The following is a 17,933-nucleotide window of genomic DNA, read 5'->3' on the forward strand; positions in this document are numbered from 1 at the left end:
CAGGGGCCCAGCTAATAGAAGCCTTTCTGTTTCTGTAAGGTTAGCACGCTGCACTACAATTCCATTGTGGTCCTGTGTATTCAATTCATCAATTACATTACTGAAGTGTCATGAGCAGGGACAAAGGGACAGGGTGTTCTGCTAATAGGCCTAATCCTGACCTTAACCCTGACCCTAACCTCACATAAACTAAGCATATAAACCTGACCTCAACCTCACAGAAACTCTAATCCTAACCTTAACCCTAGCCTTTAACCTCACAGCTAAACCTTACCTATAGCCTCATGACCCGCTGATACTCTTCTTGCACTATAGTGTCTGTCATGAACAGTATATACCAGCTGCTACTTATGTCCAGGGGTCATCGCCATCACGCCATGCTGGCTTGTGGTGGATCCTTTTTTTGTTTGTTTGTTTTTTCCTAATTTTTGCCATGGACACGTGTACAAAATGAGTGGACAAACAGCCTAATTACAGATCGGTAACTTTGAGAGTGTTCTAATGTAAAAATGAACACTCTCAAAGTTATGGGGGTCCTTGAAAATAAAACATTTGAGAACCACTATCACTAGCAGACTCCTATCATGCCATAGTGTTGTAGTAACTGTAAATTAGTGTCACACACACCCTGGGAAGAGAGGCTCTATCACATGCACAGTCACCTCAGAGGTGTCCCGGGTCAGAAGCCTTGTTACTGGGATTGCATAACCGTCTCTTTTATAGGTCAAGTGCACCCTACCCCACCAAGACACCCACCCACCTTGGTGCAGAGCTGCTGACACCTCCGGATTGAATGACACCAACCTTTTGAAGACTCTGTTTGAAAGGTGGTTCAGAGGCAATGGTCCCCGGCCCCCAGCTAATAAAACCCTGCTGTCAATCATAATTGACTGGGGGAACATGTATTGGGTGTCACTCACATGACACAGTAGACCTGTGTGAGGTCCTCTTGCCCATTTACGTCATTTGTCATGTTCTGTAAGTGTGTATATATTCTGTATCATCATCATGTCCTTTATTTAATTGGGTTAAAATACTCATGGAGATTTAAATTCTATACCAAGGCAAAAAGGATTCTGAAAATGTAACTGGCAGGTAAGAGGAGAAGCGAATTGTGACAAAAATAATATTGTCACTGTCGGGCAGAAACCTGTATCTCCAAGTTTCAAATGTGTACGTTTTTTGGTAAAGCAAAGCCCTGCTTCATCATACACGACCGTCACACAAAACTAGTGAAAACAGCAGATCTACAAGCGATGCGAGGCGTTGTGTGCTTGTAGATCAGCTGTTTTCACTAGTTTGGTTAATTTTTTAGATGATAAATACAAAATGAACGGTATTGGACACACATGGCTTCCACCCGACAACGACGATATGCAGCTAAACAAGAATTGACACACAGTCAATATAAAATCTGTGGATTGGTGTGTTGACGTTAGTGTAAAAAAAGTTTGAAAAAAAAATTTTTTTTGAAAAAAAAAAAGTTTGAAAAAAAAAAATTAGAAAGAAAAAAAGTTTAGGTCCAAAAATGTGTTAAAAAATCGACCTGATGGTGGCGCTATATGGGACAGATCCATGTCGATGAGATAAGTGTAGACATACTGTGTAGCGATTTGTGTGATTTTAGGGCAAAAACTGTAGGAGCAGTATTCCCTGGAGCTGCGGGGGTCCCTGGAAGGGTGGAGGTTGTGGATTGGCAGACAAGGATTGTGTGTGGAAAATTTCACATGGATAGGGGCAAAAAAGTGTGATGTGATGTGACAGACAGACTGACGGACAGACAGGCGGTGGAGGTTTTCATAGTAACTGCGACCTGACGGTCGCAATTATAATCATTAGTATTGTTTATTTTAATTATTATTATTAAGGAACTCTAGAAATCTCAGTTGGAACTGTTACCCCAGTGACCCGATGCTGGATAAGCGGTTGAAGATGGATGGATGGATGGATGGATTATTTTAGAGTAAGCTACTTTATTTACCATTATTGTGTACTCCGCCACATGGGGAGCAATCTTCAATTCAATCTTCAATTCAAAGAAGTTTTATTGGCATGAGAACACAAACGTTTACACAGTGGTGGAAAAAGTACCTACATTTTTATAATTAAGTAAAAGTATCAATTCTGCAATGTAGAATCACTCTGTTACAAGTAAAAGTCCAGAATTAAAAATGTACTTGAGTAAAAGTACAAAAGTATTGGTATCCAAATGTACTTAAAGTACCAAAAGTAAAAGTACAAAATGTTTGAAAATAGCAGATCTACAAGCTCACAACGCGTCGCACCGCAATGCGTTGTGAGCTTGTAGATCGGCTATTTTCAAATAGCCTTGGTATAACATAGGGCTAAAGTGGTTTATGTATGTTTTAAACTTTAGTTATTGATGTAGATTAGCATTATTGGGCTAAATGTAAAGACGCTACGCTGCGCCAACCGTGAATTCAACACAATCTGCTGTTGAGCAGTTTAACCAATTTGCTACGTACGTCTACACAAACGGTCAGATTACAAAGATAAATTGCTTAGTGAAGGCTCACGGATGTCACCATAGGGTACGCTCCAGCAGAATGTCCCGTAATGATCGTATTATTTAAAGAGGAGCATTTTAATCCGATCGGTCGTCGTTTCCTTAAAAAGGTATTAATGTATCTAAGTGCAGTACACCTCGCAACCGATGGGGTCGCATGGCTGAAAAACAACAGAAAATGACGTCTGATCGGATTAAAATGCTGTTTATTAAACAATACGAAAGATACAGGTAATTCTGCTTGAGCGTACCATACTGTGACATCTGTGAGACTTCAGTAAGCACTTTATCTTTGAAATATGAACGTTTTTGTAGACGTACGTAGCAAATAGGTTTAACTGCTCAACACGAGGTTGAAGTGAATTTATTACACACCGTGACTCGTGCCCTATCTCTAGCTAACGTTAGCGTTAGCCGTTAGCCACACATCCAGAATAGTCTAATAAGTCAATTTTCCAACGGCGAGTGAACGATTGCATTCCGAGTTGGGTCGCCGTTTTATTCCATGAGTAATTGTGTATAACATGCCTGCGTTAGCATGCAGCTAGCGCTAGCTAGCGTTAGCCTGCAGCTAGCGCTAGCTAACGTTAGCGTTAGCCGTTAGCCACACATCCAGAATAGTCTAATACGTCAATTTTCCAACGGCGAGTGAACGATTGCATTCCGTGTCCTTCATGGATTTTTTTCCCCCCTGGCTGTCAATGTTTTTATTGTCCAAAAAGAAAACGTTCTGAACGTTAAAACTAGATAGTTTTACGATCATGACAATGTGACAAACGGAACGGATCCTTTTTTTCCAAACTCGAGAAGAAGAACAGCGCCAGAACAGCGCAAGGCCGCTCCCAATCATGAAACTAGCTCGGTTACCATGTGACATGGACAGCCAATCGGCAAATAGGTCGCCTGAATGTCTCGCCACAATCGCACGTCTTTAATAAAATCTGTTCCACAGATTTAAAAACAGGGCCAGGAACTAAAATATGGTTACAAACAAGTTCAAGTGAGGCGATTGACAATATAAATATAAACCCTTTAAAATGGATTCAAATCCCCCCCAAGTGATCTGCTCAGATATGCTCAGATCCTCCTTCTACAATTCATTTCAAGAAACAGGCAGGGCATACTGATTTTGATTCCTGCAGGAGCAGCCCCAGGAGTGATTTGTAAATGAAGATCAACCAATGTGAAAACTGCATAACTGTCAACAGGCCTGTGTTGTAGCTATAGTTACTACTGTACTTGTTGCTCAAGTCATGGAAGTAAAATCCTTCCTGCTAATATTGCTAATATATGACGTGAGGTAAAGTGGGTAAATGCAGGTTGTGAATGGCCTCTAGGCGCTCCATACGCCTAGAGAGGCCAAATGGGGGGCAACAACAAGCATGATTTAAGACAGTAAGATATCATCCTCAAACCCTGGATCCCTATCAAACCCCTCATAACACATGCACACGCATACACATCCACACACCCACACGCGCATGTGCAAAATGTGTTCATATAGCATCACAATAATTTTAACCACTTTATCCATTTATACGTTAATTGCAGATCTACAATCTGCTTTTTTCTTCTTTTTTTGTGTGCAAAATAATATATTTCACAAATTTAGATTGCTTTTTAAGTATCAATCTTCTGTTCTGGGGTCCCTGGCCCAAAACATTTTCAGATGGGGGTTTACAGCCAAATACATATCAATTTGGGGACCCTTGTCAGTCCTTGACATTAAAACGTTTGAGAACCACTGCTTGACCATGCAAAGTACAAATTTGACTGAGCAATTTTCATGTGAGCAATACCACACACACACACACACGCGCGCGCGTACACACGCACACACACACACACACACACACACACACACACACACACACACACACACACACACACACACACACACACACACACACACACACACACACACACACACACACACCTTACGATTACTATGGCAGGATCACCCAACTCCCCTTCCCTCCCCCTCACGCTGCACCTGTGGCATGTCATCTGGGGATCCGCCAAAATAATTAGGGGGTCGCGTATGTGATGACGTCGTCAAACGATAAAGTCGACTTCAACTCAACTTTTTACTGAGTCGAGTTAATGCCCTAGTTTGTACACTGTCAAAGTTAAGGGCAGACCGTCACATTTCAAAGTTTGAGAACCATGCACTGCTATTTGACTCCAGTACTGGGGGGTGTGGTTGAATGCCTCGTCAACCACTGCCCACAACTCTCCTCAGCAAACCCCCCACCCCACCCCATCCTCTGGGTTACTACCCACCCTCATGCTGACCCATGGAGGTCATTGGAGGGGGGGAGGGCCCCCCAAACATGGCTTGGAGGATAAATAAAGCACATAGAAAACTAAATGTCGACACATACCAATGTCTGCACGTAAGCACCCATTTTTACACTGTAACACATGATTGCTGTACACACACACACACACACACACACACACACACACACACACACACACACACACACACACACACACACACACACACACACACACACACACAGCTGTGTTGCTCATTCCACGATTGCAAGTTATACCTTGCAGCACTAATCAGTAAAATGAAATGCAACACCAATTGGGTATTATTGAATGGGAGAAATATAATCGAACAAAGTTACGTTTCCAAACTTGTTTTGAGTAAATATTTATTTAGTAAAAGTTTAAATATATATTCTGCAAGTCAACAGTTGGAAAGTGTCATGCATTGCAAAATCCCTAGAAATCCCAGTGGGTTTAGTTGCAATTCATTACACAAACACTTTCCCATTCAGTGTAAAAGATGATCTGACAACATTCTGCTAGACATCAAGCTGTGCTTGTCACTGCCAACAGCCTTGCACCTGTTGGTGCTACAAGCTACAAGCAGTGTTGCCATGCAGTGTTGCATGCAGTGTTGCCATGTCTGCTTATTATAAGTGACACGCCCAGAATAGTTCAGGTGTGCTGTCACAACCCCAACTCATGGGACCATGACAAATTGAGGAGAACACGGTGGTAGTGCAAAAAGTATACAAAATGTATTGGATGCTAAAATGAGCCAAAAGATTCTTAAGACGTCTGGACCTGTCTTATCTTTTTTATTTGATTGCAGGTGAAATAATAACAAATAAGCCTTGATTATCGCCAGGTGAGCTACATTACCCATAGGGCTTAGCGGCCAAATGGACCTCACGTATTTCCTGGTTTGCGTAACGTGCCCATGCATCTCCAAACACAGGCCCCATAGAGAATCAATGTAAAATGGCGGATGATGAAAAGTCAACACAGCCGATCGCTAACGGAATGCTTTGGATATTACCGGACCACGTAATCGCTATGCTGGGCGCACGTCACGCACGCGGATGTATGCACGCACAACGCACACGCACGTGTGATCAATGTAGTGTGGGGTGTTGCAGTGTGTAAGTCTTTTCTACAATTCAAATTTTCAATTCAATGGAGCTTTATTGGCATGAGAAAACAACATATGTTCCACAAAATAAAAACGATACTGCGATTAATCGAGTTAACTTTGACAGCCCTAGTTGTAAAACTACATTACGCATTATGCATGCAGCATGCACAGCTCTGCTGTGACATAAAAGCAATGCTGTTTAAGTGTGAACTTGACCGAAGTCAGCAGAGAAGAAGGGGGACAGCTTGGGGACCGTGTCTGTTAGTGACATTAAACAGAAACACTATAGTGGTGTGGGGGCTCGAGGGCTCAGATTCCGTCATTGGCATTCCAAGATATCCCATCACCTCCCAAAGACGTAACTCACAGGGCCTAAATGAGTGCCTATCGTGTCTTGACATCCGACCGGCCATGCGATACGGCATAAATAAGCCCCTCAGGGGTGTCGCACCAAATTCTGGGCCCTGGGTACCAAGTATTCACTGCGGGCCCCCCATGGATGTTCTTCCGCCCATGGATGTTCTTCATGCGTACTAAATGGGAACGCATTAGTGCGCATTATTTTGTGCTTTAACTATTGAAAAACAGCAGATATACAAGCTCACAGCGTGGCACCGAGTGCCGCGCTGCGAGCTTGTAGATCTGCCATTTTTGAAAAATCTTCTAAGGTTTTTTTTCTATGTCAGTGGTGCTCAACCATTTTCATGTGAAGGACCCCCAAAATTATATGTATTTGGCAACAGACCCCCATCTCAAAATATTTAGTTCCAGGGACGACTTTTCAAAAAATAGCAGATCTACAAGCTCACAGTGTGGCACTCAGTGCCGCGCTGTGAGCTTGTATATCTGCTATTTTTCAATAGCTAAAGTATAAAATAATTAACGCCCCCTCCACCTTGGGCCCTAGTAACTCAGTCCCTTGTGACACCCTTGTCTGCCCTAACCCATTCTAGTGGTCTTGGGTTACTCTGACCTTTTTCAAAGAGTATGTCCCTCCCCGCGCTACACCAAATAGCCTACAGACCCAATTAAACGATGAAACGTTAATACTTTCACTTTATAATAGTGTGACATGTTCCTCCCTGAACTGGAGAGCAGAAGGTCAGTCTCCCCCTCTCTGCCCCAGGCGTTCATTCATCACCTAAGGGTGCAACAGTGAATTTACGCTGACGTATAGGCCTATAGGGCTTATTAGGTTATTTAATGTGTGTTTTGTCTTAATAATCCAAATCTACCAGTAAGACACCTTAGGGCGACAAGCGACCTCGCCCTTTAGGGCGAGGTTTTGGCCGTCTTGGCCATCTGGCCAGTGATGTATATGGGACCATCAAGATATGGGCTTAATATTGATGACATCAGGGATCTCCATATATGGGCATAGAGTGGTTCCCATGACATCACATCATACAATCCCTTTTATGCCCATACATGGAGATCCCTGTCTGAACCAGCCACAACGGTGTGATGTCACCTGTTTATGCCCATATATGGAGATCCCTGCTGTGAGTATCTGAAATCACTGTGTTGTCACCTGTGATGTCACCTTTGATGTCACAGTGATGTGTCAGGGGAACCACAGTCAGGCGTTACACGTATACGGACAAGCTGTGCCGGTTCTGACAGTAAACTGCGACCTACGGTCGCAATAAGTTCTAGTAACTTGTTTTCAAATAATTGTAGTGGAGTAAAAGTACAATATTTGCCTCTGACATGTAGTGTAGTAGAAGTAAAAGTTAAAAATCGGAAATACTCCAATAAAGTACAGATGCCTCAAAATTCCATGTAAGTACAGTGCTTGACATGTACTTATAGTTACTTTACACCACTGCCGGAAATACATTTTTGGTTGTGGTGATGTCATGATGATTTGGTCTATTGCGATAATAGTGTGCGGGTTGTCACAAAGAAAAACCAAGGCACACCTGGACTTGTGCCGAGCCACATACTGTTTGGAAACCAATGCCCTAGGTTAATGTTTATCATTGTTTCATGTCATTCTTTCATAGTTTCCTGTTTTAGTGTTGAAATGCTCACCCCCTTATCTCATGTCAAATAGCCTACTTCACTTCCTGCCCTTGTGTGTTGCACGTCCTGCCGATTGTTTATCCTGCCCCCATATTACTTTCACCTGTCACTCATTCTATCCTTCCCTCCCTATAGTGTATTTGGCAGTGCTAAAGTTGTCCAATCTGTATGGTAGAGTATGTTAATACAATTTATTGCACGGCTTGTTTGAATGCTTGATTCTGATTGGTTCAATCGCTGAAATCAGAGGTCTGATATTTCTGGATAACAGACCGCTCCGCTTGATAACAGACGGATGCTATAATCAAAGGCTCAGAGCACCTGCTGCACTGAGGCTGCACTGTGTGAATCTTGTGCTGTATCCAACATGTCAGCCATGTAAACAAACACACAGCGATATTTACAACTAAAAGTTGCTCTCAAGAATGTTTTTGAAAACATTTGAAGCGAGAAATAATAGACAATGCAGTCCCCATTCAAGGCAATGGGGAAAATAAATTCACTAATAAATGAATGCCCATACATGGAGATCCCTGATGTCATATAAGCCCTTGTCTTGGAATGCCCATATATGGACATACCGTGTCAGTCTCATGTGGTCTATGTCAGACATCTATGTTGTCAGTCATCCCCATATTTGGGAGGAAAATATAATGTAATTTTTAATTAAAAGTGAACCGGTGAACTTTCAGATTACCAGATGACCTCCTTACCCACACAAAAAAGCAGTGATCTACAAGTTTACAAGATCTACAAGCTCACAACACAAAACAATATATATATTGTACTAGACAGCCACAAATTGATCCATTCTCTTCGTGCAGGATTCTTGGCTGTAAAAGTTGACTATTTGCCACCTGCCATGTGCTGTACTGTTAGCAACTCTCAAAGTGAGTTATAGGAGCTCACAGTGTACAGGAAGGGATTACACATTAATACACTGCTTCTGTTCCACTGTTGTCAACATCCATCATCCATTGGTTTACATGCTGGCGTTTCCAGCCATGTGTATGTTGTGGAGTCATGGGATACGTATACACACACGCACACGCACACGCACACGCACACACACCACTTAAACCCTTGGACTCTATTATACTAGTGCCTTTTCAGTTTTAAAATGTCAAAATATCTTTGCTGGAAATACCAGATCTATAAGCATTGCGTTGCGAGTTGCGATGTGTTGGTTAAATGTCACTCCACACAAAGAAATCTGTTTAACCAGTTTTAACATGGCGTCCCCATTTTAGACGCATCTTACAATATTTGTACATCTTGTACATCTTACAATATGTACATCTTACAATATGTACATCTTACAATATTTCAAAAGATGCCTCATGATGTGTTGCTTGTGAGCTTGTAGATTGGCTATTTTTTTGCAATTCACAGTATGATGAAGTACTGCTATGTATGTACCATAGTTCCTATGGGCTCTACCTGCAATAGCAGTATGCTAGCTTCACTTCCACTCATACTGTATGTATACCAGTGTGTCTCAAACGTTTTCATGTCAAGGACCCGCAAAAAGCGAACCACCATACATCATTGGTTCTCAACCCGCACTTTGAGAACCAATGACGTAGGCCTATACGATGTTATATTCGAAACGGGAAGCATTCAGCACATCACTGAGAAATTCAAACAGGATGTCAAAAGCACATTTTGTGGAATGTTACACGAAGAGATAACCAATCATCAAGGACGGTGATACACGAAAGAAGAAGAAGATCAAAATAAAAGTAACTATATCATATTTGTATTGCCACACAACTTCAAATGAAACACTACAGAGCTTTTATTTCATTGAGGAGCCTATGCCACCATCTGCTAATGGAGGAAAACAAACAATCTGATCGTGTTTGCAACAGGTGTGTGTGTGTGTGTGTGTGTGTGTGTGTGTGTGTGTGTGTGTGTGTGTGTGTGTGTGTGTGTGTGTGTGTGTGTGTGTGTGTGTGTGTGTGTGTGTATGCGTGCGCGTGTGCATGAATGCATGTGAGACTCAGCTTTCGTAATCACCTGCTTATATGTATTGCACCAAGCAATCCTGACATACCGTAGCTTTAACATAACTGTGTGTGTTCATGCGTGCTTGACTCAGCTTTCGTAATCATCTCCTGTGTGTGTATGTGTGTGTGTGTGTGTGTGTGTGTGTGTGTGTGTGTGTGTGTGTGTGTGTGTGTGTGTGTGTGTGTGTGTGTGTGTGTGTGTGTGTGTGTGTGTGCGTGTGTGCACGTGTGTGTGTGTGTGTGCGCACGTGTGTGTGTGTGTGTGTGTGTGCGCGCGCGTGTGTGCGCGTGTGTGTATGTGTGCATTTGTGAATTACTATGATTTACTCCAATGTCATATCACACGGTCATGTAACCTGACCTATGGACCCCCCTCTGTACTGACATGAACTTGTGCACTTGTACTACTGTTAGAGGCACCATTTCATGTGAAGGACCCCCAAATTGATATGTATTTGGCTGCAGACCCCCGTCTGAAAGTATTTTGTTCCTGTACCTTTTCCTATGCAAACGTAATAAACGTAATAAATTCCTCAATGAATCAATCAATAAACAACAAGTATATAGTGATTTTTGGGTGCACAAGTGGTGTAACAAGCGCTGGGAGGCGTGAGCTTGTAGATCGGCTATTTTTGGCATAGAGCTTTGGTGTAGAGGGGAAAAAGAGCTGACTAATTACAGAGTGAAACGTCAAGTTTATTAAGTATTGACAGTTCAAGTGGTTAACTATCTGAACACATTAATTGACATGAATCCAACAAACACTGATGATTGTGCTGTCAAAAAATTAAACAATATAGAATCTATGAAGAGGTTGTGGGGGTCCCTGTTTCATCTCTCTCTCAACGAAGGGGTCCTTGGCCTGAAAACGTTGAAGACCCCTGGCTTAGAGGCAGAAAAAAAACTTGAATACATGTATAACTCGGTTAAAGAAGGATGCCAACACCATCTCCTTGAAGGTACCGGTACATGGGTGGTTTAGGGCAGGCTGTAAAGGCAGTGGAGGCGAACCCCACGAAGGCCAGTGTGACTTGGTGCTCAGAACAGAGCCTTAATGAGTTTCTTTAAGTAGGGCTGCTCAGGGTTATACCTTCATGGAGGTCACTTCATGCAGCGCTCAGAGACCTTTGGTCTCTCCAATTAGCCCCTCACCACACTGGGGCTCAGTTAATTACACCTACGCTAATGACTAAAGGCGCTTGAGAGGCAGTGTTGTATAAGACAGTGTTTCCCAGACTCTGGGTCAAGACCCGTTTGTGTATATTGTATTATTATTATTATTAATAATAAACTGAAATAATCAGAATCACTGTACTGTCACATCACAGGTTTACAGGTGCAAAACAGAGTGTGAAAATATTTTGTGTGCAAGTTCCATATAGTTGTATTATTTCATTAAGAGAAAGGGAAGAGAATTACTTTTTACCACAGAGCAACCCCGAGCGCCTTACATGAAACAGCTTGGCACAATCATACTTTTGTCAGTTAACATTCTCATCATATATTTAACCAGTTATTGAAACATATGGAATAGAGTTGCACTTGGCACTGATGGCTCCATTCTTCAAATGCTCCCCGAATTAGCCAAGCAGAATGTTAAGCTAAATCAAGGAGCATGAATCCGAACTCCCCCATGAGCGGGCCCAAAGGAAGACATTGAATTTCAGTTTAACTTTGAGCAATGCAAGACTGAAGGCTGGGTGGTGGAGACCCTTTTACTGTAGTAAAAGTACAGAATTATTGGCATCAACATATACTTAAAGTACCATACAGTAAGTATTAACTATGCAGAATGTCCCATATAAAGTAAAAAAAGAAAAAGAAAATAACTTTTGAAAATAACTTATCTACAAGCTCACAATATGTCGCTTGTAGACCTGCTTTTGTCAAATAGCCAAAGTATAGGACTGAGTAACTCAAGTTTTCAAATAATTAGAGTGGAGTCAATTTGCCTCTGAGATGTAATAGAGTATAAGTATAACACAACTACTGAAATTGGAAGTACCCCAGTAAAGTATAACTCAAAATTGTACAGTACTACATGCAGTAGCCTACTTAAACCCATAAAAAAGGATACCTAATTTTAGACACAGACTAACATAACATTTGGTGGATAGGCTAATGCTTTAGAAAACAAAAAAAACAAAACAAAACATGCCACCCGTTGCTTTAGAACCTGGCCCCGCCCTCTTTCTAACAGAAATCCAATCAGAGGCAGATAGTGCGGGTCTAAAGGGCCGGTATTTCTTTCACAGCATAGAAAGAAATAATGTGTGTGAAGCAGCATCGGTGCAGGAATTTAAATGACTGCCTTGCTGTGAGAACGGGCTGTGATTGGTTACTTACATCATGAAATGCGTGGCTGATTAGAAACACAGCAGATTGACACCTGATGACAGCTGGGGCCATACGACTCCCATGTCCAGCATGAACTAACTCAGTGGTCGACTGTTTGCCTTCCTGCACTCCATGTGTGTGACTTGCCCCATGTGCTATTCATAGCTGCTTCTATTTTGATTGCTGTGGCAAGAATTGAACCCCCCCTTTTACACACAGTGGATCATCTTTGTAACAGAGCTATCTAGCTAGCTCTGGGTTGCTGTGTGTTCGAGACTTTTGGATAATAATTCAACTTCTAATTCTGTCACAGTCATTAGTTGAGCCGCTTCCGTGGAAAGCGGAGGAGAGTCGAAGACGCAACAATGGCATTGTGTTACGACGAGGCCGTGGAGTGGCTGAATGGTGACTCTACAGAGAGCGGCACGTCGGCTGCCTTGGGGGCTTGTTCATCTGCAGCTAAAGTGACCGTGGTCGTGGGAGGCACTCGTTTCTCAGCGAAGAAGACTTTGTTAATACGGAACTGTGACTATTTCAGAGCTCTGTATCGCTCTGGCATGAAAGAATGTTGGCAGGAGGAGATCCATCTCAAATGTCTCTCCCCTCTGGGTTTCCTGATTACCCTGGGAGTTTTAAGAGGGGCGAGACCCATGCTGGACGGTGATCAGCTAGTGGAGGCCATTGAATGTGCAGCGTTTTTGCAGGTGTCACAGCTTAGCAAACATCTTGTTGACCTCATTGACTCCGACAACTGCTTGCTCATGTATCACACCGCCGCAACGTTTGGCCTGATGGAACTCTACCACGCTGCCGCTCTGTACGTCAGAGACATGTACTGCGACCTCGAGGCCAAGGTCAAGGTGCATTTGCCCACAGAGCTGGTCTCTCACGTAGAGTCTTTGAGTCCTGGCAGTTTGGTGGCTGTCGGTAGACACGCCACCTGTGGCGTCGACGACACGGTCCACGTCGGTTCCAGGACTGTGTGGCACCTGGACGAGAGCGGCAACGAGTGGAAGGCGTTGACGGATTTGCCGCTGGAAGCCAGCACAGCGATGGCCGGAGTGACCGTTCTAGACAACAGACTCTATGTCGTGGGAGGGGTGCAGGGAGGCGGCAAACTAGCGGCGGAATCGTGTTTTTGCTACAACGCTGAAAGTGACGAATGGAGCACGATCGCCAGCTTGAATCAGTTGCGCTACAACTTGTCTCTGGTGGGACACCAAGGCTGCCTTTACGCGATCGGTGGCGAGTACGACGGACAGGCGATGTCGTCCGTGGAGGCGTACGAGGTCAAAACGGGAAGGTGGACCTTTGCGGCGCACCTGCCGCGAGCCGCCACCGGAGCAGCGTGGGCCCAAGCCATGGGCAGGATGTTTGTATGCCTGTGGAAGCCGAAGGACACCACAGACATCTACGAGTACCTCCCGGACAGGGACCGGTGGACGCTGCTCACCACCCTGATCAGGAAGGAGAGCTACGGCCATTGCATGGCCGGACACAGGGACAACCTGTACGTCATGCGGAACATGCGCAACGACTTCCTGAGGTGCATGATCGACTACTACAACCTGACGACAGGCCAGTGGACGGCCCTGCCGGGGCACTTCGCCAACAGCAAGGGCGCCCTGTTCACGTCGGTGGTGAGAGGCGACTCCGTGTTCACACTGAACAGGACCGCGACTCAGGAGTACGTGATCGAGGAGCACGACTGGCGGCCCAGGCGTCAGATGAAAGGCTTCCCCAGGAGTGGCTCGGTGTTGACGTTTTTGCTCAGACTGCCAAAGAACCATGGTCAACAACAGCTTTGTGGTGGTTCTCAGACTGTTTCATGTCAAGGGCCTTCACTTGGAGACTGTGGGAAGGTCAAGCAGCAGGAGGGGTAATGACTGAAGATGAATCATCTTCCCCTCAGGGACAACCAATAGGCGTGCAGCTAGCTATGAAGATATAACGAGGCATGCGATGGTCACCTGGCTCGTTCTAGAGACTAATAGCCTCTGTGCCCAGCAGCCATATTGGAAATATATTGGGTCGCTTCCTTGCTTTGCTTACCAATGATTCAAATGAAGGCTCTGTTCCATTCTGGTCAATCAGAGTCAGGGTGCTGATATTGTGCATGTGAATTAAAGGAAACAATCTGCTACACCAGCGTGTCTCAAAGTGGGGTCCAGGTACAGGGGTCCTGGTTCCTTGAGGGGGTTCCAAACGGCCCTTACAGGTGTGCTGTAAGTCTGTACTAGACTTCCATTTATACAATCAAGTTCCATTTATACAATCTAAGACAGGTGTCTTCAACGTTTTCAGGCCAAGGACCCCTGAGTTCAGAGAGAGATGAAGCAGGGACCCCCACAACCTTATCATAAATTCCATATAGTTTCATTGTCCCCAGTTGAAATATGATTATTTTGGGTGTCATGGCCTGAAAAGGTTGAGAACCACTGCTCTATGCAAGCACTGCTGAGGAGGGGGTATAGTGTTGTATAATGTATTTTTGTTTGGGGTTGCTTTGATTGTGATGTCTTTCTACCATGATCATCTACGGTGCTTTTTTACGTAAATGCTGTGCTATTTTTGACGTCTGACATTCCCTCGTGGGACCAATAAAGGTCTCATCTCTTATTGTCTGTATTTGTGTATGCATTTGGCCACGGAACCTGACCTCAAACCTTTTGTGGCAGAAAGAAGCGATAAGAGGATGTTGTGTTGCTAAAAGGTTTTATTGTAAACTAACTGTAAACTACTGTAAATTCCAAATGTTCAAGATTTTTCTAAAATGACTTGGTAGAGCTAGAAGACTCAGTTGAAAATTGCACAGAACCCTACAACCCGACCTGTTCACCCAGATCAGCTAACACAAAGATGCTGACAGAACCCTCGTTAAAACCCCCAGGACAACGATCCACTCGCCCTAGACTCTTCTTCGCCCTCCTGGCCCCCAAACTGTGGAATAAACTCCCTGTTGCACTAAGAACTGCAGACTCACTCCATATAGCTTCCGCCGTGGTCTCACCTCTTCAGACTCCACCTTAGCCCATAGCACTTGGCGTTGTGAGCTTGTAGATCTGCTATTTTCACAATATTCATCAGTGGAACCAAGTCAAACTAAATGTAATGCCTCAACTCCTACGATTCCAGGGTCCCCAGTTCAAATGTGATTATTTTGGAGGGTTGCGGCCTGAAAAGGTTGAGAACCACTGCGGTGGACCTTCCACAGGTCATAGACAAAGTCAGAGAGGGAAGGATGAGGCTGGCAGGGCACTGGGTCAGGCACCCTGAACTAGTGGCAAGCAAACTGACACTGCACAACATTTGGCTATAAACAACACTGTAGAGCTCAAGACCCTGATGCTATTGGAGCGCATGGAGTGGCAGCGATTCAGGAGTCCCGAGTTGGCATTGGCTAGACCACACTCTCGCATCGCATCGCTAATAGACTTAATGAACTGGACCTTATTTTGGCTCTTGTACTTGGGTCTGCTTTTACCCCTCTCACACCAAATCTCTTCACCAACAATATCCAATCCTACAAGCCCACAACGTGGCAACGCGCTGTGAGAACATAAGATCTGCTATTTTTGGTCAACGTCTGCCAGAATATGGATGCTGGGGGTTCAAGCGGTTACAGTTTTTGGTATAACATGTCTCAACAATAAACAACAACATCCTTTGAAGAAGCTTTTTTTTTGTGTCAGTCCATCTGAAAGCCAGTATTCCCCCAGCACAAATACTCTGTTTTTATAGACGTATAGTGGGCAGCTACTGCAGCCTTTGGTTTCCTGTTGGCACGCACACACACACACACACACACACACACACACACACACACACACACACACACACACACACACACACACACACACACACACACACACACACACACACACACACACACAGTAGAGGGTGCGGAGGGGTGCAGTGGTGGATGGTGTAATACTCAAGTATTCACACATATCTGCATTATTGTGTTCCAGTACCAAAATGTGTCTACATGTGTCTACGCCATCACTTCCAATTTCATGTGATCAAATCACGAGTACTAAATTATAGAGCTATATTTTAATACGTATTGTAACAAAGCAGTATCAGTATCACTTACCCTACCTCTAAAGCAGTATTTCTCAAAGTGGAGTCCCTGGAATCCACTTAGGTGGGTCTAAATTGACCCTTACAAGTCTGTAACTCTGACAGTGTACAAATGGAACCAAATGAACCAGCTAGGTTCTATTTGTACACTGTCAGAGTTAAGGGGAAACCTTGACATTTGAAAGTTTGAAAAACACTGCTCTAAAGTACAATTGCAGTAAATCTACTTGGTTACTGTCCGCCACTGCAGTTATTGGCACACAGGGCGAGTGTGGCAGGAGGGTGGGTGTGGGTGGATGGAGACAGAGGGGGCTAGCAGCAGAGCATTATGCCAGGCAGCGCTAGGCACTGTGGGCGGCTGGGCCCGTGCCAGCGCCCAGAGCGCTAGCCAGGCCAGCCATGCTAAATATGTCCATTCTGACCCAAAATAAATAGCGCCGGGGTCAGCGCAGGACACAGGCTAGCGCCGCGCTCACGATGCACACGTCCCTCTTTCAACCCTCCCTCCCACCCCGTAGTGGAAAGTAACCAAGTACATTTACTCGAGTACTTAGATATATTCACTTTATGGGACTATTTCCTATTTTCAGTACTTTTACTTATTGTGCTTTTGACTCCGCTATAATTATGTGAAAGCTAGTCACTTTTGTAGAATTTGATTACCGCTTGAAAACAGACAATTATAGATCTGCTATGAGTGATATGATATGAGTTATTTATGCTTTCGGTACATTAAAGCTATACTGTGTCGCGTCTGCTTTTTTCGTCCGTTTTTCGCCGCGGACCAGGCCTCATACCACCGCGTCCGCCTGCACCTCGCCGAGATGCATCTTTAGAGGGGTCCCTCTAAAGATGTTTATCCAGGCATTACGGAGATACGGACTCCTACACCAGAGTAAATGCTGTTGTTATGTTGAGGCAAGCTACTTCCTGAGAAGTCAGCAATACGCGCTGTGATTGGCCGGCAGTGTATGATCGGCGCTGTGATTGGCCGGTAGTGTATGATGACGTAATTTTGCCGCGAAATCCGGTCCCCGGCCAGAATCATAGAAAACATATTTACAGAAGGCTTTAGGGGCTGAAATTCACGGAGTGGGTCTTCTAAAACTTTAGTGATTTAATAGTTAGATCAAATTTAAGATTTGTTTCATTGAAAAAGTTGCATAGTATAACTTTAAGTACATTTTGAATACCGACTTTTACTTGTATAACAGGGTATTTCTACACTGTGGTCGATACTTTTACTTAGGTAAAATATGTGTGAGTACTTTTTCCACCACTGCTTTCAACCCCTCCTCCCACCCTCCCTGATGCTTCTGGACGACATCGGGAGGGGGGAGAGAGAGAGGGAGAGAAAGAGAGAGGCGAGTGGCGTGCAAGCGGTCTGGCCAGTGGTCAGAGGCCCGCATACAGGGGCGTCACAAGGGGGGAGAAAGTGGGACTGAGTTACGAGGGCCCAAGGTGGAGGGGCCTTAATTATTTTATACTATTGAAAAATAGCAGATATACAAGCTCACAGCGCGGCACCGAGTGCCGT

General features: G+C 44.2%; 1 protein-coding gene across 1 annotated transcript; it reads left to right on the forward strand.

Annotated features, from left to right (window-relative positions):
* Positions 1–12,678: 12,678 nt before the first annotated feature.
* LOC308294340 (kelch repeat and BTB domain-containing protein 13-like) lies at positions 12,679–14,196 on the forward strand (the record flags this gene model as incomplete). Its single annotated transcript, XM_080737069.1, has 1 exon — positions 12,679–14,196. The coding sequence occupies one exon, from the start codon at positions 12,679–12,681 to the stop codon at positions 14,194–14,196; it is 1,518 nt and encodes a 505-aa protein (XP_080593195.1).
* Between the last annotated feature and the right edge of the window lie 3,737 nt (positions 14,197–17,933).

This window comes from Nannobrachium achirus, assembly GCF_963921795.1.
Source record: "Nannobrachium achirus genome assembly, chromosome: 11".
Taxonomy (NCBI): Eukaryota; Metazoa; Chordata; class Actinopteri; order Myctophiformes; family Myctophidae; genus Nannobrachium; species Nannobrachium achirus.